This window comes from Mirounga leonina, unplaced genomic scaffold (assembly GCF_011800145.1).
Source record: "Mirounga leonina isolate KUSES-001 unplaced genomic scaffold, KU_Mleo_1.0 Mir_178, whole genome shotgun sequence".
NCBI lineage: Eukaryota > Metazoa > Chordata > Mammalia > Carnivora > Phocidae > Mirounga > Mirounga leonina.
In genome coordinates this window covers 28,269,223-28,293,145 of record NW_023270464.1, presented here as the reverse complement: position 1 = coordinate 28,293,145, position 23,923 = coordinate 28,269,223, and the positions used below count along the sequence as shown (strand labels likewise).

Below are 23,923 nucleotides of genomic sequence, written 5' to 3'. Positions count from 1 at the left end.
GAAGCAGGATGGGAGAATCTATGTGCAGTGGTGGGTCTCCGGGGGGAGATTTCGCCTCCCAGGGGTAGTCGGCAGTGAGCGGAGGCAGTTTTGGTGGTTAGAACTTGGGGAGGGGGCACTGGCATCTTGTGGGCGGGGGCCGGGGCTGCTGCTAAACATCCTCCAGGGCACAAGACAGCCCTCGATACAGGACCATCCTGGTCTAATGACAAGAGGGCCGAGGCTGGGAGGCTCTGCAAACAGTAACGTGCAGCTGGGGGGGCTCCGCGAACAGTAAGGTGCGGCTGGGGGGCTCCGTGGACAGTAAGGTACAATTGTTGCCAAAACTGCATTTCTTTGATTCCAAGATGCCATTTTCTGCACAATGCGGTCTTGTTTTGGGGACAAATTCTCAATTAAAAAAAGGAATGCAATCCCATTAAAAAAACACATTGACTTTAGGGCATATTCTGACGTCAGAAATACTGAAATGTGGGCAAGTGTGCATGTCAGAATGGAGGCCTCTGCATCACAGCTCTCGGGCTTATGGGGACCGAGCATGCTCCCCGTGCCCCCTCCTCTCTCTCTGTTTCTCGGGAAAGGCCATCGAGACTCTGGGATTTCTCCAGCAGACCACGGAGGACGAAGCTGACCCACCCTGGAGGTCTGGGGTGCCTAGGGGTCTTGTGGGTAGACGGTCGGACAGACAGACAGACAGACCTCCTGCTCCAGCCGATGTGGCCCGTGAATGCCTCTGCAATGCGGTTCTACGATTTAAACAGTAATGGTGACAAAATGACACACACTTACTTTTTCAGAGCTTCTCTCAGATTCTTAAATCTGCCCTCTGATGATACAAGCTTTTGGAGCTTGTCAATCAAAGCTTTTGTCTAGAAAGAATTAGAAGCATTTACTAACGCGGCACGCACTGAGGCCCAAGGCACCAGCCCACACTCCACGGGCTGCCCTCGGTACTCCAGAACTCCCTCTGCTCTGCCCCGTCACGGGGCAGGGCGTTTCCGGGGCCCGCCTGAGTCTGGAACCTCACCCCCCAACTCCTAAAGAGTCAGACACGGACCCCCGTCTTGTATGTCTCGAGCGTACACGCACCCTTCAGAAACACAGAGGTGGGGCGTGGGGGACCCGGAAACCCCGGGCACCCTGGGAATGGGGGTGGAGGTGGGGCTGGCAACTGCAAGGAGCCCCCGCTCCAGGGCAGAGCCTCTCTCGCGCACTGAACTGCAGGGTTGCGGCCAAAGGATACACCTTCACCTGTAGCTCTCAGGACCCCACGCGAATGTAAGAGTCGAGAAGGAAGATGGCAGACGAGCTGATCCTCTAGAAGAACAGGCCTTGCAGGGGAAGAGCCAACCCCCGGCTGAGGGTCCCGTCTGCCACACGTCAGGCTGGAGACTGGCCTCGGCCTAAGCGAGGCCGCCCTGGGTCCAGCTTGGCGCTGGACCAGCGCAGCCAGGGGAGGCCCTGTACCTCGGTGGCCCCCACTCCCTCATTTACACAACGGGGGGAGGTGGACTAGTGAGCCTGCTTTCCAGCTCCCGTCCTCAAAGTCCAGACCATGGCTGAGGGGACACGGGCCACAACCCCTAAGCTTTGGGCCAGACGTTTTCTGAGAAGTCTGCCCCCAGAAAATGACACGATGGGAGAAGAGACCCACGTGTGCTTCCCAAGGGGCGCGACTGGAAGAGCACCCCGTTCAGGTTGCTCCCCGACTGATGAGAAGCGTCGTCACCGGTGTGGACCTACCCTGCTCAAAGCAGAAATGTGTTCTGGATCCCGTGAAAGGGACACACACAGCCAAGGGCACGGGATTCTGCTTCCTCCCGAAATGGCTGCCCTCACGGATCCGTCCTGAAGCCTGGACGCCTGGCCCACCTCCGCCCTGGCGTCTCAGCGTCCTCCCTGCACTTTTCCAGAGTTTTCTGTCCAGGGCTGCCGCCCCGCGCGTTCCTCCTTCCCACCCGCCTGGGAAGAAAGACCTGAGGCGTGAGACCAGATGCAGGGGCGGAGAGTCCCGGACTGGGGGGCCTGGCTGGCGCTGCGACTGGCCTCAGCGAGCACACGGGCAAGGCCACACACCTCGCAGAGTGCTGGGTCTCCAGGCTCACATCTGGAGAATGGGAGGGTAGGCCCAGGTATTCCCTAAAGGCAGTAAGAGCTCAGATATCCTAGGACTGTGGGCCCCACAGAAGCTAGATCAGGAGGCCCCGGGGGCCACGTAGCTCCGGACGAAGTATCCCCCACCAGTGGTCGTGGGAACCTAGGGAGGATATTCTCACACATGGGGGTTTGGGGTATACACTTGGGGCCAATCTGTGGCTCTGAGTTGGGCATGCTTTGATTCCTTCCACATCTGTGTTCCTCTGGGGCGTCGCTCTGTCCAGGAAGGAGTTCTGCAGCCTGGGAGACCACTGGATTTTCCCAGCCACTGCTTAAAAAACAGAATTCCGAAGCCACTCAAGTATCTCCTGGTGGGGCCAGGAGCTCAAGGAGACACAGGCCCCTGGGACCCTGGGCGTCTCTGCCGCGGGCAGAAATAAGGGGCACTTGGAATATGTCACTGAAACCAGAGACCAAGCGAGGAGCCTGCCTTGGACGTGGTGTGGAGGCCAAAGATGATCACAGAGCCCCCGCAAGCTCATCCTTTCCTGTCCACCAAACAGAACACTTCCGGATGGCCAAGGCCGCTCCCTCCCAAAGGGGCCCCGAGGTATTGCTGGCCAAAGAGAGACTTCTGTCCCCCCGAGAATGCAACTATCCTCTGGAGGGGCGACACACAGATCTGTTAGTCATCTGCACCTGGAGGGGATCCCCCTTTCCAGAGAATGGGGCAACGGATGGGAGAAGAACAGGGAAATGGAGCCAGAAGTCCCCACCTAAGCCTGACTGCTTGGCTCTTGCACGGGCTGGCCTGCACTTGGACCTAATGCTTTCCCGCTTTGGGCCAGCACATTCAAGCCAACGATGAAAACCCACTGCTGGGGCTGTGTTTTAGGCCTGCTAAGAAACATAGCTCCTCTGGTGGGTCTCAAGTATCCACGGGACACCTGCAGAGGGACAGCGGCCGTCCCTGGCTGGTGCTGGCCAGGCACCGTGCAGACGCATACGGCCCAGCCGAAGGGCTGGGAGAAGCCAGCAGGGCCCAGTGGGCCACAGAGTGTGCAGGTCTGCGTGCGCTGTCCGAGGCACCTCTGATGTTTGGACCCAGGTCCTGAATGGCATCCGAGAATGCAGGCCAGGCCACGCGCCTTGACCTCTAGCTGCCCTCCATTTGCGCTTCTCTAAGAGAACGGGAGACTTCGGGATGGTCAAGGTGGTTCCCTCCCAACTTCAGACCACGGGTGACGCTGGGGAACAAGGCCAGGAGGGTCACGGAGCCCCCAGTGTGGTGGGAAAGTGGGGCTGGTCTGAGGGCAGGGGAAGAAAGATGCGGACTCGGACTAGGCCCTCAGACTCTGCCACCTGCCCTGCCTGAGCCCTCACAGAGGGCTGGATGACTCGGGGGTCCCACAGTGGCCCGCTCAGCCCCTGGCTTCAGGAGTCCCCAGCGCCACGTGCCACACACGGCCATATGTGCCTACACGCCTGAGTTCCTGAGCTCCAGCCTCTGTTCTTTCCAGGAGCCCCTGTCCTTGTCCTAGCCCTGGCGTGTCTATGTGTGAAGAGGCAAGAGGCCCAGGCTTGCCAGGAGCGGGGCCAACCCTGTAACACGCTGTAGGCTCACTGTCACCGGGGCCAGGATGACCAGATGTGGGGAAGGGCAGCATCCCAGGCCTTCCTCAGTCAGGCTGCTTAGCTAAGGAAGAGGAATTTATGGACCTGCTGCCTGCCTGGGGTCGCAGGATTGTGACCTGCCATTGGCATGAGGGTGGTGAGAGGGAGGGTAATAAAGAGAACAGTAAGGAGGACTCAGCATGCAAATGCAGAGCTGTCCAGATGAGACACGCCCCTTGGAGACACTGGGCCCCCCAGAGCCCACCCGGCGGCAGGACCACAGACCCCGCTGCCAAGTTACCAGTGCCTTCAGAGGCTTGCTCTGCCCTTTGGCCGTGCCTGTCCAGCCTCCTGCACATGTGTAGGCTGGGGCTGGGGCATCCACCGCGTGCACCAAGGAGGTGGCCCCATGGTGTGCTCCTCTTAGGAGAGCTGCCTCCTCACGACCTTAGTGTAGGGAACTTTATTCCCAAGGAAGAATCCACATTTCAGAATCACGTTCTCAACGAATAAAGATCAAGCTCACATTTAAGATCATTGATTATCCCTGGTGGCCAAAAGGGCTGGTGAAACTAGAGTCCTGGGAAGGAACTTGCGAGACCATCTGGCCACCGTCTCAGCAGCCCTGCAGATCTGGATCAGAATCTGCACGAATCTGCACGAAGCCACCACTCTTGTCCCAACACAAGGAGAAGAACATTGGACCAGTTGTCACTGTCTTACATGCCCTGCTTTGCAGTGCTAATTTTTCAAGTGGGAATTAAAGTTCCGTGGGTCCCAGTGCCATATGGGTGGGCCCGATACCTGGTCCCAGGTGATATAGGAGAAGGGGTTCTCCTGGGAGTGTTGGCCCTCACCTTGTCCTTTCCCCACCTATGGATGTCCAGAGGCCAGCACTCTGGTGTCCCAGCCCAGCCCAGCCCCAGGCAGGCAGTGGCGCCGGCTTCCCGCCGCACCTGCTTGGAGACTTTGAGCCACGTCTTTTTCAGCCGGAATATTGCGCTCCGGTTCATGGACGAGGTGATCTCCAGCACAGCATTATAGTTGTGCAAGCAGCGGCATATGTCAGCCACGGCCACCCATTTCTCGATGGCGCTCACTCTTGCGTTGATGTCCTCGTTGCGGATGATTTCTGAAGCAATCAAGTTGCTGATCTTTAAGCCCATGCAATAAGACAAGAAAAAAGTAACAGTCATAAGTACTGCAAAGCTGATAAATCACCATCATTTACAGATGATACGACTGCCTGTTCGAAAATCCCAAGACAGTGCTCTGGAACATTACCAGAACAACTGACAGAGCTCATTAGGGAGGCTGGTTAAAGATTCAACATACAAAAATGAGAAGTTTTCCTATGCATTGGGAAAACACCAACTAGAAAACACCATGAAAAAGATCTTCACAATCCCAGTGGAAATGTGTAAATTACCCAGGAACCTAGAGTGAACTTTGGAAGATCTTACATGAAAAAAATTTACCTACATGAAAAAAAAAGTTTTAATAGTTTGAATGATGAAGAAAAAGATCAAATTTCCAAATGAGAATATAAATATACCATTTTTCAAAACTAAGATGTGACTTTAATGCAATCCAATAAACATGCAATGGGAGCTTTCCTGAGAACCTGACGAAGTGATTCCACATTAGCAGACTAAAGGGGATAAACCGTAGGCCCATCTCAATAGATTCGAAAAGAAGTGTTGATAAAATCCATCTTTTATCTGTGGTAAATACCATTAGCAAACAAGGAAAAGAATTTCTTTAACCTCATAAACAAACATTATCCCAAACGGGGAAATAGGGGAAGTACTCTGGAACCACCACTGAGATTCATTATCAACATTTGCACTCAACTCCGTCCTAAGGGGCTGCAGGCTTCAAGGGTGCACGTGGGCACGAGGGTGGGTGCACTCCGGGCACCTCGGTCCCCTGCCCTCATTCTAGCCCTGATGTTGGAGAGCCCAGTTGGTACCACCAATGAGGCAAAGAGTCAGAGAAAGGTCTAGAAACAGTGGCAGGCTGTGACGGTCTCCGTCATGGAGGCACACATTCTGTGTCTGGTGGAAATGCCGGATTTTAAGAGAGATGGCCAGATGCCAGGTGATGATGAGGACAGCCCTCGGAGGTGGACTGCGTGGGTTCAAAGCAGGCTGTCCTGCTGTGTAATGTTGGGGATGGAATTTAACCCCCTTGGGCCTCAGTTTACCTGATCATAAAGTGAGAGAGACGGGGTTAAACGAGACGGTGATGACGAAGACCGTGGCGCAGAGGCCGGCATGAGGCAAACAGGCCACTGATGCTTACGTCGTGTCCTGGCCCTCGGCTCGCCTGGGTCCCGGGCACACCCTGGGGTGGGGTGTTTCCGGGACCCACCCACCTTCTCCACTTACTCTCTCCAGCTCCGACAGGGGCCCCCTGTTCTGCTGCTGGGTTCCCTACAGGGCTCCACCCCGAGCTGCAGTAGGGGGGTCTCCTGCCTTTCCTCCCGACGGCCAAGGAGCCTCCCCGGCGCGGGGCGTTGGCTGGGCAGCCCGGGCAGCCGGACAGGCCGTCAGGACAAGCAGAGTCCTGTGCTCCAGCATCCAGCCATCAAGCGCCCTCACTCGGGCCATGACTCGGCTCAGAGTGCCCTCGGGGCTCGTAAGGGGCGGGAGCCGCCGGCGCCCTGTGCTGGCCGGGGCTGGAGCCGGGGCGGCCCTGGGGATGTCACCGGGACACGTCTTCCTCCAGACACTTGTCAGGAGATCCCAGGCATCCACCCTGGGAGCCTTGGTCTCCTTGTGTCTACAACGTGGGCTAAGGGTCGGTGTGAGATTATGATGCCTACAAATCATAGGAGTCCAGTGCCTCGTGTGGAGCCCACTCTTGCACCCTTGGTCACCCAGGACCTCAAGGGTCCTGCTGAAGAAAAACCTGGGAGAGAAAGGCACTGCCCCCCGACCCCGGGCCCCCGTACTCACGTCATTGAAATGCTTAGTGGTCTTCATGATGTAAGGGGTCCTTTCGTTCTTCTCCAGTTTCATCCAGCCTTGTCCGAAGAACTCCCTGTGGGAAGTAAGGAAACCCAGGGCCCATGAGCTCTGCCTTGCTCAGTTCTTTGCTGTGATTTCTCTGCTCTTTGAAAGGCTTTTACTTCTTGGGGAGGAACTTCCTGCAGAGCCCCAGAGAGGAAGGGACCCTGGGCTGGCGTCTAGCTCTGCCTGGCCCGGCTCAGGGCCTCAGTGGCCTCATCTGTGAAATGGGAACATGAACACACTTTCCCTACGGGGCTGCTGCCAGGCCAAGAAGACGAGAGACTCTGTGGGAGGCACATCATCTACTGGAGAGTGCAGAGTGCCGGCTGGTCCTGTCCTGGAGCTCGGGCCTGACGGGGAGAACTCACATCTCAGGCTCGTGTGCAGAGAGGAAGGTCTGCAGTCTAGGGACGGAAGGGGAAGGAGCCCACAAGCCAAGCCGGTCGAGTGTTTTGGTGAGGAGGACCACGTGAGAAGGCCACAGACGGCCCGAGCCTCCCAGGGGAAGCTCTGCGTTTGGCAGGGACGGTGAGTGTGCTGTGGGCCGGAGGGGAGTGAACTGGGTTTGAAAAGATTCTCTGCTTCTCCTCCCAGAGCACCCGGGCTTCACCAGGAGACGCGGCAGGTGTCCGAGATGCGGCCACCCTCCACCCGGTGACGGCCGGTGGGAGTTTCCGGAAAGCAGAGACCAAAGGCCCTACAGTGGTTCAGAGCTCAGATCCGAAGATCCTAATTTTGGGAAACTATTCTCGGACAGTTGTCAGAAACTCAGAAACACTTGGTTACGAGGAGGTTGACCTCAGCTTTAGATACAAACGTGAAAACTGCAAAGTGCCCCATGGGTCCGAGCACCGTCGGGGAATACCGTGCACGTATTATAGAGGCTGTTAACGGATGCTGGTGGTAGGCTGTGAGCTCCAGGAAGGTGGTGCGAATTCATTTAAACAGTGTAATCACCAGGAGCACCCGGGGGAGACTGACTACAGCCCGGAGTGGGTGATGCCAGGCCTCGGGGCTTCTTCAAGATCCAGAGCTGCCCCCCCAACCCTGGGGCGCATGCAAGTGCACACTCACACGCTGCGTGCAGAACCCGGGGCCAGGGACGAGGATCCTCCCGCACCCCTGTGGACACCCACGCTTCTGTCCCCCTGCGGAGAGTGCGCGTGGCTCGGGAAGTCTAGTGCGCAGGTCCCAGGGATGCAGTGCGGCCCGGCTGCCGGGGAGGAGGACTGGGAGGGCCCGGCACCTGCGCCCACTCACTCATAAGGGATCTTCTTGAAGACGAGGTGGTCCAGCAGGGTCAGCTGCTCCGCGATCTCCAGGGCCGAGTGGTTTTCAAAGGGCTCTGCCTTCACGCCTTCGGCCTGAGGGGAGCAAGTCCGGAGTTAGGCCCTCCTGGATTTCCGGCCGATTCTCAGATGTGATCTCGGCCTAGGTCTGGTGAATGGGGGAGGGAGGGGCGGTGGGAGCAGCGCTCACACGGCAACGAGGCAGCCTTGTCCCAGCCATGACCGAGACCACAGAGGTGTCCAGAGGACCGCGAGTGGCCCGCATCACTCGGCAGGAAATGGGCCGCCTGGGCCTGGAGCCCGGCTATGACTCCCAGTGACCCGTCCCTCCCCTCAGGTTCTGTCTGGACACTTAGCCGGCTCCACAGCGTCTCCTTTGAAGACTCATTCGATGTGGACTCACAGGGGTGATGACCTCCGGGGCGCCCAGAAGATGGCTGCCTGGCCTTTGTCTTGGGGTTCCCATGTTTCTGGCCCTCAGGGCCACCGTGGGCACCACCTGCCCTTCTCCCCCCACCCCAGCCACGGGAAGTCCTTGGGAAACACTTGTCAGGGGACCAAGATCCCAGTGGCCGGGGTTTCATCAAAGGTGGACATGGAGAGGCTGGCGTCCTTGCCACAGAGGTCCTGTGGACGGTTTGTTGGATCCAGGAGGGGATGGAGGGAGCCGGAGAAGAGAGTGGAAGGAGCACCAGGGCTGGCCGTGGGAGGGGCCGGTGTCCATGAGAGAGGGGTTAGGAACGAGAACCACCCCGACCCAGAAAGGCCAGCTACCCTGCCCCGAAGCCCCAGGGGCTGGGCTGAGCCCCCCAGAGCTGCACTGCTCGCAAGGGAATGGGGTCCACACCATAGCAAGGGGGCAAGCCCTCCCCCTAACTGTCTGCCTCTCTCCTTCCCCCACTCCCTCGGCAAACAGTCACTGAGGGTCCTTGCTAGACACCGGACACAGAAGGACCGGAAATCACTGTCCTGGGCTTCAGGGAGCTCCAGCCGCAGCACGGGGCAGGGACGGAATGCAGGAAAGCAGAGGAAGGGTATCCACGCAGTCGGCCACGGGCCAGAAGCCTGGATGCAGCCACACGGGGACACGAAGCCATTGGAATGACAAGTGGGGACACGGGGACAGGAGCAAGTTTTGGGGTAGGGACCCTCCTGGGGGCCCAGGATGGCTGAACTGTCAGGCCTGAGGGCCTGTGGCTGGCCTAGGCCGGGGAGAGGCCCGTGGGGGCCGGGCAAGGACAGGCAGGCTGTTCACCCTGCTCCCGCTTGGTCACCCAGGAAACAAGGTGACCCTGGAGGGGAGGCCAGAAGCACAGCTTCCCCACCTGCCATGGGGCCGGGCAAAGTCTCCCTGCAAGCAGCCCTTAGGCTCTCTGGTGAGGCCGCTGGAGCCTCCTCCACACTGGAAGTGCCCCCACGGGCTCTCTGGGCTCTGGGAACAAGCCAGGGCCGGGGGGCAGCTCAGCGGTGCTTTGTTCTGCAAGAGCTCAGGATGTTTGCCAGGGAGCAAGAGGCTCTCGTGTTCTCGAGGGCTAAACATTCCAGCTGGCCCCTGCTGGGAAACTGCTCTCCTGTGGGCAGGCACCAGGAAGCAGCCCTGTCTCCCAGGGCGCAGCCTGCGTCCTGCCCTGAGGGTCAGCGTGGAGTCTGCATGCAGGAACACCTTTCCTGCCCCGGCCCCCTCGCCCCCCCCCCGGCTGAGTGCTGCGCCCACAGAGCAGGATGCGGGCCGCTGCAGGGAGGTGTTCCCCAGGTGCTCCCCTTCGCCCATGCCCAGGCCCCCGGAGAGCCGGCTCCAGGAGCCGGGGGCTGGGGTGGGGGAGCAGTGGGCCCAGGCCCTGGAGTCCTCAGTGTGAGCACTGAGTACGGCAACGACAGGAGCTCAAGTCGCCAGTTTGGGAAGTGAGCCAGGACGGGCTGCAGGGGGGTCAGAACCAGTCGGCCTTGAGCTTCCCAGGCCGCCATGGTGGCGGGGGCCCAGGCTCTGGGGTGGCTTGCGGTGGCATGCGGGGGGCACATCCCTGACCTGGAGGAGGAAGCGGGCCGGGCCAGGCCCCCGCACACACACCACTCCCTTCACCACGTGAACCGCCACCATTAGCCCGCATTCCTCGTGGCAAGCACAGCGCTCCCCGGGGCGCCCACGTTTCTGGGCAGGTGGCCAGTGGCACCCCGACTCCTCGGGACGAGGCAGCGTGGGGTGTGGGGTGATCTCCTGCCCTGGAGTCGGAACTGAATGCCAATACCAGTTCTGATGCCACGACCCTGGGTAGGGCGCCTCACCTCCCCAGACCCCCGCTGCTTCATCTTGAACGTGGGGGTGATGGTGTAGACTTGCCTCTGTTGATGAAAGCCTGGCACGGCTCAGCACAGAGGAGCAGCCCACCACCCCCAGCCAGGGCCCCGGCCCCCCTCCTCTGGGGACCGCGGAGCAGAGAACACGCAGCGGGGGCCGGGGCGGGGCTGGTGAGCAGAGGATGAGGAGAGGGGCAGAGGTGTGACGGGTTGAATTTCCTCCCTCCAAAATGTGGCGCTAAAGTCCCACTCCCTGGTATCTGGGAATGTCACCTGATTTGGAAATAGGGTCTTTGCAGATGTGCCCGGGTTAAGAGGAGGTCATTGGGGTGAGTCCCAATCGCACAGGACTGGAGTCTTTACAAGAGGGGGGCTCAGAGCCAGGGAGAGACATGCTCAGGGAAGGTGATTCAGAAACGCGCAGGAGTGAGGACCGCCTGGAACAAGGAGGCGGACATCAGAGGTTCAGGGCCACACGCCAAGGGCCGCCCGGGGCTCCGGGAAGCTGGAAGAGGCAGGAAGGCCCCTCCCCGGAGCATCCGCCAGCAACACCTGACTTCCAACCCCTGGCCTCCAGGACCGGGACAGGACGCACTTCTGCGGCTGTGAGTCAGTCTGCAGCGCTTGGTTCCGGCCGCCCCGGGGGGACGCGTGCTGGAGGGAACGGCCCGGTGAGCGGCAGCCCGGCTCACCATCTGTGTGATCTCCTCCAGCGTGATCTGGTTGTCGCCCGGGTCCTCCTGGGTCAGAGTCCTAGGGGACGAGACGGCGCGATGGGCCCCGTGCAGCCCGCACCCCCGCCTCGCCTCCCCAGGCAGGTCCCCACGGCTGCCTCGTCTCTGCTCTGCGCTTCCCGAGCCCGAGCCCACTGCCCGTTTGTCAGGGACGTCTCCCTGATGGCCTGACTGTCAGGACTCAGCTCCCTGACCCTTGGCCTCCCCGTCTGCACGGGAGGAAGATGGACGAGATCGGGGACGAACAACGTAACCCGTTTCCGTCCCGCAGACGCCCCGAGCGCCTGCAGACAGAAGCGAGCCTGCCCCATCCGCACAGCTCTGGGCAGCCGTGCGAACGCTCCTCCTGGGGGCGTCGTCTGCGGCCACGTGGCTCGTGTGACCGCGGAGCTGAACCCTCAATCCGTGAAGATTTAACAGCCCCGGGCGGGAACGGCGGCCACGATGGGCGCCGCGGACCAGGCAGGAGTTGGGGGCTGTGCAGGGAGAACGTGGTTCCTGACTCTAGGAGGCCAAGGTCTGAGGGGAGGAAGGACACATGGGCCGCCTGCTCAGGGGCCCGTCTGCAGAGGCGGGGCGCACGGCCCCCCGGCAGCTCGGGGCTCCTGCCCCCGCACCCCTGCCTGAGGCCAGCCTGCCTGGAAGGGCCTCCCCGGCTCCCTGCCCGTGGCCGGCCGTGTGGGGCAGAGCCTGGGCCCCGGGCAGCGGGCCAAGCTCAGCGGGGCCGAGGCCACCCATACCTGATGATGTTGGCTGCAGCCTTTCTCTCCTGGGTCAGCAGCTCGGGGTCGTGCATGACCTCCTCCAGGAAGCTGATCACCTTGCATCTGAGCTCGTCGTTGGTCTCAAAGTCCTGTGGGGGGAGACACGCTGGCGTTGCCCTGTCCAGCCACACGTGGAGGGCTGCCTGCCTCGTCTTCGTTTGCCCTGGCCGTGCAGGCCACCAGGGGAGCCTAGAGGCCCTTAGGTATAAAACTCTGATAAAGACCAAGGGTCCTACCCTGGCCAGCTGCACCCCCAGGCCAGGACTCTGGGGGTGCGGACCTCCTTGGCCCCCTGCTGCAGACAGAGGTGGAGGGACCCAGCCCCGGGGCCCGGGAATGTCCTTGGTGCCCTCCCAGGCCAGACACCAGAGCAGCCCCTTCTGAGGGTGCTGGACGGCTCACCTGGGCTCCCTCCCTCCCACTGCCCCCGAGGCCGTCCTGCTCGCGGTCCTGCCCGTGGTCTCAGAGGGCAGCGGCTCTTGGGGGCCAGCGCCGGGGGCCTCCCACCCACCTGAGAGTGTTTGGAGACCCAGTGGCGGAGCACGTTCAGGACGCGGTTGGTGGCCGCTCGGCGGATCACGAACTCCTTGTCCCCGTTCCTCTGGTCGGGGGGAAACCCTGGTGGCACAGGGGACAGAGGGTATAGGAGGACTAGAAATGGGGCTCAGTGCTCGTCTGGATGTAAAGCCCAGGCCTGGGGAAGCCGGCTGCTGCCGTGGTTGGCGGGTGGGCGGGTGGGCGGCTTCCGGCCGGGGGTCGGTGCTGGCCAAGGCCCAGAGCAGCAAGCCCTGAACACCGGGAGGGGGACAGTTCCTGGGGCTGGGGTGGCCTGTCTGCAGCTGGGCTGAGCCCGCGGAGGGAGGGGACCCCCTCCCGCATACCTGCGCTGGCCAGGGACATCCTCCGGTACTTCTCCTTGTTCGGGGTGCCCTCGTTGGCTCCCGCCGTGGCTATGGCAAAGGCAGAGGCCGCCGACAGGGCACTGCGTGTGTTGTCCAGTTCCCGACACGAGGTCATGACGACCCCGTTGTTGTAGGAAAAGAGGGGGAACTCTGTGGAGGGGGCAAAGCCGACCCTCAGCCTTCCCTGGTGCAGCCCTCACTGTCGGGAAACCGGGGGTCCCCACGCTGCAGCAGCCTCAAGACGGGCAGCCTGTCTCCACTGCGTCCCGGGGCTTAGCAGGCAGAGGTGGGGGCTGTTCCCTGCTCAGGTCCCCAGAGGGGCGTGCCACCCCCAGGGCGGTCTCGGGGTAGGAAAAGCCCCTGCCTCCCTCCGCCTTCTCTGGTCTGCAGAAGTCCCCAGCCAGCGCCCCGTCCACCCCTGATGTTCCTTTACCCCCAGGGCTCAGCCGGGCCCGGGCTGCTTGGAGACAGAGTCATGAGCCTCCTCACACTCTCAGCCTATTTGGGATGAGCACGTAGCCCGTCCAGTACCTGACACCAGGAATTCATACTGACGGGCTCGTGGGCGCAGTGGGGGGGAGTGAGGCCTGGCTCGCCGTGTGGCCGCGTCTCTGCGCAATCGGGACATTAATACCTGCTCCGAGCAGTGGATGTCACGGTTAGAGGGGAGGGCACGGCCCCAAGTACGTGGCGTCGCGCACCGTGGAGCATCAGTGCCGAATAATGCTTAACTTTTAGCGGTAACGGCCACAGACCCTGACTCTGGAAGCCTGTCGTGCCATCTTTAAGTCTCTGGAGAGCAATCCTCGCTCAGGACGAAGGCACAGCACTTATGCTGTAGGGAGCTCAGTTCTGATGCTTGCGTGGTGGTGGCTCTGAGAAGCCGTGGCCGTGGATGCATGGCTGGGCGGGCCTGGGACTCACGGGGTCTCCCTGGGAGGCCGGCATGGCGGGGGAGTCCATGGGCTGGAGGCACGAGGGGTGCCCCAGGAGGTGAGGCGGAGCGAGGGCTCGGGCGGGGAGCACCGAGTGGGGACCCGGGACCCTTCGGGGTCAGGAGTCAGGCGTGGGCGGGGGCTGTCACCCCGTCAGGGTCTCCTCCCTCGGTCCGTAACTGGGACCCACCTGCCGCTCCACAAGGCCGCCCGACGGTGAAAGGACCTGGGTCCCTGTGAACGAGCCGCCCCCACCCCTCCTGGTCCCTCCTGCGTCTGCTGCACCGTCTGGTAATGAGCCGGGGTGACTGCTGGGCAGGAGTGGCCCGAGCCCGGCCATCGCCCTGCCGGCTGTGACGCACGGCGGTGGCCCTGCACGCGGGGCCCGGGTCCCTGGCCTGCACTCAGCGAGAGCCCCGCACCCCCCCCCCCCGGCCCCCGGGCCCCCGGCCGGGACCCCCCCCGCCCCCCCCCCCCCCCGCCCCCGGCTCCTGGCCAGGGCCTCCCGTGTCCTCCCGGAATCCATCTGTAACGTCCAAGTGCTGAGCTGTACCTGAGGAATTTCTGCTTTTGACTGACTTTGGCGTCGTTGGCGATTTGGTCGGTGAGGCCTCGGTGTCCCCATCGTCACTCTGGTTTTGGTCGTTGTCGGACTCTTCCCTCATGGAGACTTCTGAGCCTGGGGCAGAGAAGAAATAACGTCACGTGTCTTCAGTAGTCACTCCTTTAGCAATTCAGGCCCATAAGCGACCGAAGCAGAACAAAGTGGGTTTGGGATTTGCTGGCTGAAGGCAGCCCGACAGCGTATTTGCCGTGGGAGTGGTCAGAGCCTTTCCTGCGCCAACGGGGGTCCTGAGTCTCCAAGATGGCTCTTTTCTACCCGGGCTTCTCAGACCCTCACGGGCACCACTGGGGAACTCGTTAGGATGCAGGTGCTGACTCGGGGGGTCTGGAGCGGGGCTGTACATCACTAATGCGTCCCCAGGGGATGCGCGTGTGGCTGGTCACAGACCACACTCTGAGTGACAAGGTGCCGTACCCTGTGACCCCTCGCGTTTGTGTATGTCTCTGTGTGCACCCGTGAGCGTGTGCGTGTGCGTGAAGCATCTTAGGGTGACCATCTGTGCCACGTTGCCTGGAAAGTCCCGCTCTGTGCCTGTGGTCCCGCACTTCTGGTCACTATCAAGTGTCCTGGTTTTGGCAATAACTTACAGTCTCCCTAACCTTGGGAGACTCGTGGTTTACACACTTTGGAGAAAAGTGATGAATTGTGTTAAAAGTGAGATCTTGGTCAAAAACTTTTAACCTATCTGGTCCTCAGTTTCCCCAACTGGAAAGAGAGTGAAATTACACGTGACCGTTTTGAGACCGAGACAGTCCTTCTCTTTAGGAACGAACATCTGCACACACACGCCCACACACGAGTTGGTGCACAGACGGGCTCAGGGTCCCCTCGATCACTGGTCAAGAAGCCCGTTAGGAGATCACTTTTCAGGACTGAGTCATGTTGAATTTCGGGATGTGACAGGCCTGGATTCGCTGTGGGTTTAGGGCAGATGGTTCGCCCTGTCCTTTGCTCCTGTCGGCTGGCATTTGGGGCTCTCTGCTAGGCTGTTCCCTTGGTTACAGACTCTCAGTCACTGGGGTTCCCTCCCCTCCCCCTGACGCACAGAGGAGACAGCCTATCTCCAACGTCTTCCTCCAAGGCCTCTTCCTCAAGGCCTGGGGTTCCAACCAGCCCAGGTGTGTATGTGCACATTCGTGCATCTGCATGCACACGCGTGCTAACCGAGAGTGCGCCCTGGACACCCAGGACGTGTCCTGAGCTGAACTAAGACAGAGCACCAGCCCAACCATCCACGGAGATGCCCTTCCAGAATGGTCAGGAGGGCTCTGAGAGTAGGGAGTTGGCAGCCTGTCCCTCCTGGTCTCTGTGTTGCCCCCACCCCCACTATTCCAGCCATACCGAGCCGCAGGCGGTTCCTGAACACACACGCCCTTCCTTGCTTCGGTCTCGCCTGCCCCATCATGCTCTCTTCCTTCTGGTGAAAACATGGGCCCTCCAGAAAGCCTTCTCTGACTCTGCAGACCCCGTCCCCGCCCACCCCTGGGGCCCCTCGAATATCCCTGGAACACAGCATACCAGATGTCCCCATGTGCGTGTGTGGTCCTGTTCCTCGTCTGCACCGTGAAGCCCGGGGTGCGGGACCTAGGTCTGCTGACCTCTCCTCTCCCGGGTCCAGGACCCACCCCGCAGACGGACGGACGGACCGGGGACGCAGGACAAACCGCACCGTCAGGCAGCCTGACCACGGAACCGCTCATCCGATGCCCCGGGGGTCTCTGCCTGCCTCCCTGCAGGCGGGGCTCGCACGCGCGTGGCCACCACCCTCTGTCCGGGACCCCCAAGCCCCTGTTGCCCTCGGGGAGCCTGGTGGGGCCGGGGACCGAAGGGGTGGCTCGGCCCGCGCGTCCACTCACTCTGCTTGCTGAGAGCCATGGGCTCTTCAGGCTTCTCAGGGGCCATGTCGTCCTCGTCCGGGATCTTGTTGGCGAAGCTGCTGGACACGTAGAGCTTGCTGGTGTCCAGCGTGGCCTTGCTGAAGGGCGACACGGCCGAGCACAGGCTGGTGTAGCCGTTGGAGCTGCAGCTGAGGGCGGCCAGGTCCAGGGCCTTGCCGCCCGTGATGATGGGGATGTTCAGGGACAGCTTCCGCCGGCGGCTGGGGGACGACGTCTTGGTGATGGACAGGGGCGGCGGCGAGGAGAACTTGCGCGTGGCGCGCGGGGACTTGGGAGGGTCACCGTATAGAAGCTTGCTGTTCTGACCACTGGCAAACAAGAGCTCCAGCGACCTGTGGGGTGGACGGCGGACGGCGACCAAGGGTCAGCGTGGGCCTGGCTGTCTTCCCAGGCCTGGGGTCCCCCTGTCTCCGGGGGGGGGCAGCAGGACACGGGGGGCCCGGGCCACCTTGGGGTCTACACCCACCCGGCACCGCTCGCCTGAGCACACTCCCTGCAGAGCTGTCTGGGAGACGCTGAAATTGCAGAACAGACCCCAGGCTGTAGTGATCTAGAGGGAACCGAAGGTGCGGACAGACACGCACTTCCAGGTGGGGGACAGCCTCCTCATGTCAGGAGCAATAAACCAGTGGTTCAACTCCCAGCGCCGGTTCAGAAGTCCAGACCGACCCGACACACATTCTTGAGTTGTGTTTACAGGACTTAAACCCCTCTGAGCACCCACACCCAGGATCAATGCAAGCAGGGGCCTTGAGGACGCCAGCCCCCGTCGGCCTCGTGACCTCACTCAGCTCGGACCTGGGCTCTGCCAGCTCAGGACAGCTTTGCCCCAATTTCCGTGAATTCTGCATCGCGTGAGCCCCTCCATCAACATGCATCTGCCCTTAGCCTAAAACGTCCCAAGATTGTTTTTGGAGGGACGCAGCTTTGGGAAACATCCCTGGTGTTTTTGCTCCTTGCTGCAAGGAAAACCCTTCCTCTTCCCACTCTGGCTGGTGGTGTCCTTTGGCTCGATGCCCCAAGAAGCAAAGCCAGTTAAGTGACACCTCAGGACACTGGCACCTGGGCTGGTCCTCTGAGCAGGTGCATTTGAGGGGACACAGGGCCAGGGGGCGGTGTGATGACATGGCCCGTGGCCGGAGGTCTGCTCATGCAAGTGTCCCATCCTGGGGTCTGGGCAGGGACCCAGGCTTCCCCGTCAGCAGCAGGCTCTCTGTCCACAAGGGCCTGATGTCCCCCACACGCTCTGACCTCGCCCTCACACAGGTCCTGAGGGTGTTTACGGATGGGGAGGCTGAGGCTCAGAGACAAGAGTGGGGGCAAGCCTGGGGCAGGGAGCGGGACGTGGGGTCTCCCAGCAATCCCGGTCAGGCACCTGCCTCCTCACGCCAGGGTCCACCGCTCAGGGCCAGGCTGGAAGTGGGTGACATGTATGCAACAATACATAAAATCGCTCACAAGTGTGAAATGTGTCTGCTCTGTGTTCTGTACGGGACAGACCTCTGGGCCCCCAGGAATGGTCCCCTTGGTTTGCACGTGGGAGCCCAGCCTGGATGGGGGTGGTTTGTCCAGCTTTCTCAGGTTGGGGAGGTTCCAGAAGTTCAGAGCAGAGACAAGACCTGCCCTGCCCCGATGACGCCAGAGCAGGTGGACTGTGAGTGCCGGTGTGGGCAGGCCGAGGGACTGGGGTACAGGGGCAGTCACGTCCTGGGCTCTCATTTGGGACCAGCGTGGCCTCCCGGCGGCCCTGGGGAGCTGGTGGGACACAGTAGCTCTTTTCGAGGCAGCCCTAGAACTGAGGCTCTGGGCCCAAGTCTCGCCGAGGGGGTGGGGGACATTCAGCGGGGCTCTGGGGCTCGGGATGGGCTGGCCTTCCCACTGCTGGGGTCTGGGCACAAAAGGAAGTCACCTGCTGGCCCCTCCCACTTCCTGACGAGTCCCCCAGAGCAGTGAGGTCCCTCGGGAGCTTGGATGCGGTCCCTGAACTTGGCCGACCACAGGGCAGCCCTCGTGACTCGGCCTCGCTGTCCCCGTGCCAAGTGGGGATTGCTAACTGCCTTTCCGTGCATCTCCGCGGGGCTGCAGGCCCATGTGGGGTCACTCCCCGCCCGGCCTCGCTCCGTTCGGCTCTCGCCCGGGTAAGTCCTCGGGGAGGTGGGGTAAAGGCTGCTGTTGGGTGCCAGCTGGTGCACGGATGCTGCGGTCCTGAGGCCGGCTCTCTGGGCCGGCCCCGAGCCTGCGACGCGGGCCGTGCCTGCCCTTCGAGTTCTCACCTGGCAGGGACCCAGGGCTCGCGGTGACCCACCGGGCCCCTCGAGGCTTGGCCAGAGCTGGGGGTGGGCAGGTGAACAGCGGTTGGAGCAGGACAGCAAGAGGACAGGAGGAAAAGGAGAGTGAGGGTCGCCGCCACCCCGCCCGCTGCAGCGACCACAGACGGCGCCTCGAGGGCACGCGGCCAGCCCAGGGCCCTGGCTCGGGCCCCCAACAGCCGCGGACACTGGGGGCCCGGGGCCGAGTCTCCTGGCCTCTCTGGGCCCCGGCTGGCCTGACGGCGGGGCTGGGCTCTGGCACTGGGGGTGGAAGGGTGGCCTGCCTTCCCCATGCCAGCCCGCGTGTGCCCGATGGGGCGCCCCCTCTCTCCATAGCAGGGTGGGGTCCCGGCAGGGAAGGGCTGAGGATCCCGGCCTCTCTCTGTGTCCTCCCGCCCACCCCCTCCCCTTCTTTCTGAGACGGGAAGGCGGGGAAGCCCTGTGCTTGGGCTTAGGGCCGCGTGCACCCCCGAGACGCCACCCCACCCCAAGAGCCCGCGGGCAGAGGGGCAGACAGCGGGGCCGGGGCTGCTCAGCCCTCCCCGCCCCTGTGCAGAGGGCTGGCTGGTGCCTGGGGCGCCCGCATCCCCCCCACCCCCGACTCCGGTGGCAGCCTCGGCGACCGCCTGGACCCCGAGCCCGGCTTCCCTCCCAGCCTGGAAGGCCCCGGGGGCCCGTCGGGAAGAGGAGGTGCCTGCCCACCTGGCGGGGATGGCACTGATGGGCTTCCTGTAGATGGTGATGAGCTTGTCCAGGACCACAACGGCGGTGGTGAAGACGCGGTAGGAGTGCAGAAACGTGTTGAGGAAGTCGATGCTCAGGAAGCGCAGGTCCGTCAGCCTCTCGAGCAGCCTTCCCACGCTGGCATAGCGGATCTGCAGCACTTTGCAAGAGTTCATGGTCTTGCTGAAGCGAATGTCCACGTCATCGCAGTACAAGGAGGTGTCGGACCTGCGGAGGGAGGGAGGGCCGCGGGGAGACAGGGGTCTGCACCGATGAGCCCGCGGCCGTCTCCCCAGCTGTCGCAGTCTCCCCGACGCGCCGCGGATGGGCGGACGGACAGATGGATGGGCGGGCGGCTGCCGAAAGACTGGCTGGACTACTCTGGGGACAAGGAGAGTGTGGGAGGGCAACACTGAGCAAGAAGGGGACACCGGGACGCCGGTTCTAGCTCCCGGCAACCGCCCACGTATCCGGCGTAAAACGCCTTGAAACTCTGGACAAAACGTTAACAAACTTAGAAATAATGTGTTCCTGAGATCACAAGGTAAGAGGATCTGCCCGCAAACGCTCACGGCACCGCTATTCAAAACTGCCCCAAAGTGGAGGCGACCCCGGGGTCTGCCCGCTGCTGAGAGAACAGCCTGGCGGGCTGTGTCCACGCGGGGAGGCTCGCTCGGCTGGGAGAGGGCACCACGTGCGGGGAAGGGCCCCAGGGCCGCGGGTCTCGAGGACACGCCAAGTGAGGGAATCCAGGAGCAAAGTCCGCACGTCGTTTGACTTTGTTTATGTGAAACCTCCCAACAGCCAAGTCCACCCACACAGAGAAGGGCTGGCCGCCAGGGGGTGAGGCACTGACTGCTAACATGCATTTTTGGGGGCTCTTGAAGGATGATGGAAACATTCTGCAATCAGGCAGCAGTGATGTTTGCCCAACATACTGATGTACTAAAATCCACTGAACTGCACACTTTAAAATGCTGAGTTTTATGTTACATGAATTCCATCTCAGGAAAAACTAAGCAGGGACAAAAAAGCTATAAGGGAAATTCCTAGGGGCGAAAAATGAAGAGGAATTTGGAAACCAGCTGATGCTTTATGTGTCTTTGGGGCATCGGCTGCTTATGGATACAGAGTGCCTCGGGTTTCTGTAAGGAAAGGCAAGGCCCGGGTTCCGTGGCGGGAAGGCTGTTGGAGTGAGACCCCCACAGAGGGCTGAGGACGTGGGCAGTGGCCTCGAAAAATCTACCCACTGCGGGGGAGATGTGAGTGTCCTGGTTTAGCCCAGACTCCGGGGGAAGGGAGGACGGGGCACGGAGGCTCCTGAGACTATTTGCTCTCTCCGGGGCTTTGGAGTACAGACAGGTACCACTGTGGTCTGGGAGCCCCAGACGGTATGAAGAGTAGTTCCAGGCTGTGGGCCCCCCAGGGCACTGCACCGCCAGGCTCTGCAAGATCTTCATAGATAAATCCTTCCAGAAAATGAGCTCATAAATCAAAACTATGAGCCATGCGAGGAATCAAGCCCCCATGAGCGACAGTCAGCAGGTGGAACACATCACTGAGTTATGTCCCCAGGAGTCTAATGCTTTCTGACAATCCTACTACCTTCTCTTCTTACCTGTGACTTCTCCCACTAGCAACCCACCCACAGCTGTCCATCCTTCAGCTCAGGATGAAGCCAGCTTGCCACGGCCGTTGGTGAGGAACCTCCAGGCTGGGCGGGGGGCGGGAGGGGGCTCCCTAGCAGTGCTGTCCCTTCACCTTGCCGGCCTCCACAAGGGGGGTCATACCCCCCTTCAGCTCCCCCTTGGCTGCCTATTAAAGTACGAGGGTGGGTCTTCAGCCAGCGGCAGATCGCTGGACCTCAGGTATTTGACTAAAAGTAAGACTTCCAACGTTGGGCAGGTGTCCTGGACTTTCCGGAGTCCGGCATCCCTGGCCAGAGTGATTTCCGCATGGCGTGGGATCCCAGCAGGAGCAACCCGGCTCTTCTGGGACCTTCGCATTGGATCTGGTGGCGGGACGTCTCCGTCCTCTCGACAGGTGTCAGGTGCAGCCGACCCGGTCACCTGACGGCCAGGCCCGCACAGCTGCACCCTCTCAGCCAGGAGCTTGAGGTCAGGGGCCTCTCCCGATGTGGCGGGAGCTGGAAGCCCCGACCGCTGTCCTGCCACGCAGCACCTCCGGGCGGTGAGACCATGGGGGTGGGCGTTCCGTCCTGTCTTGTGCAGCTGTGGTCTCTCACATCTGGAGGTCGTGAGTGTCTGAGTCATGGTTTCCGAGTGGGCGTGGCCCCTGAGCAGCCTGGGGTCAAACACAGTGCCCGCTCCCAGCGGGTCCACGGCAAGTGCACGTAACCCCCCGGGGCCTCGTTTTAGGTCTCCTTCCTTGTGCCGCGTTTGCCCTTCATCCTCACTCAAGGGCAGCCGTACCTTCCTACGCATGCAGTGGCTGCCTGAAATCTCTCGCGTGTCCTGGTGGGACACGATTCGAAGGATACAGAACGAACAAATAAAGGAAAAGCCTGGAAATCTTATCAAAATGAGCTTCCGGGGGTGGGGATCTAAAGACTTAGGAATTCATCTCATACAGGTCGTCGGCAAGAGCAGGTGTTGCATCCGGGGTCTGGTGAAGGACGCGAGGCTGGGGGTTGGAATACATGGTTCTGAAGGACACCTATCACCCCGAGTCCCGTACGTCATTAGACATGGCACTTCCCCTCCCTTTCCTGATCTGTAACTTGGAAAGAGTAAGGTCTACCTCACAAGGCTTTTGCAAACATTTAATAAAGGGACCCAGGGCGTGTGTGGCATGGCGCTCTGTTCGTTTGGGTCGTAAATGGGGTCACAGGCTCTCCATGGGGGCCTCCCGTCCAGCAGCACAGATACTGCCCTTTCAAGGCCTTCTCCGGACATGTTCCTGGGGTTCAAAATGTTCCCGGGAAAAGAGACCACTTTTACCGAGTGCCTCCAATGGGCAGGGCAGCGGGGACTCCTTCCAGGATGAGGAAAGAGCCACAGAGCCCGTGAAGACACCACAGGCTGGAAGGACCTTCCTGGAGGAACAGATGGAATGACGCCTTCCAGGGGAACTCCACTGCAAGACACAGACGCTTTACAAAACCTCGGCTTCGTGGGTCCACCGTGGCTCAGGAAAACACGATCACCTGAGATCACCAAGATTTCCTGGAAGCCGAAGATGAGGTTGTGGAACCAGCGGCCGGGGCGCTCGGAAGCCAGCGGAGGGACGCCCCGAGCACGCCCGAGGAAGTGTCCCGGCTCCGGCAGCAGCAAAGGGGCTAAGCCAGCGAGGGAAAACGTAAGCCCCACGGGGGACGCAGAGAGGGACCGGCGCCGGGAGTCTCCAGAGGAAGGGGAGAGGGACACAAGAACGAGAGAGAAGACGCGTCTGCAGGCTGGCGCGCTCCCGGTTGGCGGCACCCAGCCCGCGGCTGAGGGGCTCCCGCACGGCGGTCCGTCCCAGGAGCGTGGACACCTCCTGCGCCCGGGCCCCAGTGTGTCCGGCCCGGGCCCGGCATCCTCACGGGGACTGCTGGCCCCTCTGCAGCCGTTTGCTTCTAGCACCTTCTCTTTGGGCTCCTGCGTCTGGATGGGTAGAGAAGGCTGGACACACCGCCCGTCCCCCTTCTCCTCTGTTCTGAACTGGCCGCCCCTGTCGGTCACAGGGCCTCTGTCCACTGTGCAAACCCAGCCTGGACTTCAGCCTCCGTCAGTAAAAGGGGAGAGTGCGCTACAGGGGCGCCCATTCCGATGACTCCCTCGCGGGCCGGCCTGAAAGATCGCCGTGGTCCATTAGCAGCATCTGCGGCGGCCCCACGGGAACGACGCCAGCCTTCCTGACTGTGGGCTCAGCCCGGCTTCTCTCTTCACTCTCGTCCACACTTCGGGACTGGAGCTCCAAGCGCGTCCCGCCTCCGGGCGTCGCTGAGCAGCTGGGCTTCCGGGAGGGCGCTCCACCTCGAAGCCCCCGTCCCTGAGGCCACATGCAGGGACGGCCATGGCGCCCCGGAGCCTGGGGCAGGAGCGGTGAGGGTCCTCAGCTCTCTGCGTGGCTGTGGATCCTCCTCTCGCCGGTGTCCACCCGCGCCCACACCCCCGAGCTCCCGGACACGCGTCAGGAGGCAGCAGGGGACGTCATGCCTCTTCATGCCGCAAACCCTGAATCAGACCACTCCTGGGTCCGTCTGATGTGGGGGCTGGGCCAGGAGCTCAGAGACTTGTGGGCACTGATACAGGGAGTGTCCCCTCCCACTGGCCGTCCAGCCAGGCCCTCGGTGCCCACGCGCTCCCCGTCGGAGTGGCAACTGGGGGCGCCTGTCGCCACCCGGTGGAGACCCCGACTCTTCGCCCGTCACATTACCCTTCTCTGAGCCCTGCCCTCCCTCCGCCCCGTCGTTCACGAGGCAGATCGTGTAAGAACTCTCAACGGCGCAGTGAAAAATGAGAGAGAGCTGCGAGCGGGACGGACGAGGGAGCCAGCTGTGTGTGGGACACGCAGACACACGGAAACTCAGCGGGTACGGTGCTGAACGTGCACGGAGGGGGAGGGCCCAGTGGGCACCAAATATTCAGGAAACGATGTGCTCTAGGCACGGGGGACGCTCACTGTTCATGCCTGGTGACACCCCGGCTGGCCCTTCACCCTCTGCCCCGGGCTGGGCACATCTGCCCCGGGCTGGGTGGGGACAGCTCAGCGGAGACACA

General features: G+C 61.7%; 1 protein-coding gene across 2 annotated transcripts in view; it reads right to left on the bottom strand.

The window, feature by feature from the left end:
- RASGRF1 (Ras protein specific guanine nucleotide releasing factor 1) overlaps positions 1–23,923 on the bottom strand; it is a 97,191-nt gene that overhangs the window by 8,898 nt on the left and 64,370 nt on the right. Inside the window, exons 14-24 of one of the 2 annotated variants that reach the window (XM_035024364.1) lie at positions 19,173–19,487; positions 16,126–16,502; positions 14,198–14,323; positions 12,689–12,859; positions 12,319–12,425; positions 11,784–11,896; positions 11,002–11,062; positions 7,986–8,089; positions 6,672–6,756; positions 4,668–4,865; positions 790–869 (exon numbers count right to left, since the gene is read on the bottom strand). In XM_035024364.1, coding sequence (XP_034880255.1) covers positions 790–869; positions 4,668–4,865; positions 6,672–6,756; positions 7,986–8,089; positions 11,002–11,062; positions 11,784–11,896; positions 12,319–12,425; positions 12,689–12,859; positions 14,198–14,323; positions 16,126–16,502; positions 19,173–19,487 — 1,737 coding nt within the window. The remainder of the gene's footprint in view (positions 1–789; positions 870–4,667; positions 4,866–6,671; positions 6,757–7,985; positions 8,090–11,001; positions 11,063–11,783; positions 11,897–12,318; positions 12,426–12,688; positions 12,860–14,197; positions 14,324–16,125; positions 16,503–19,172; positions 19,488–23,923) is intronic. The other variant, XM_035024366.1, reaches the window with a different exon arrangement.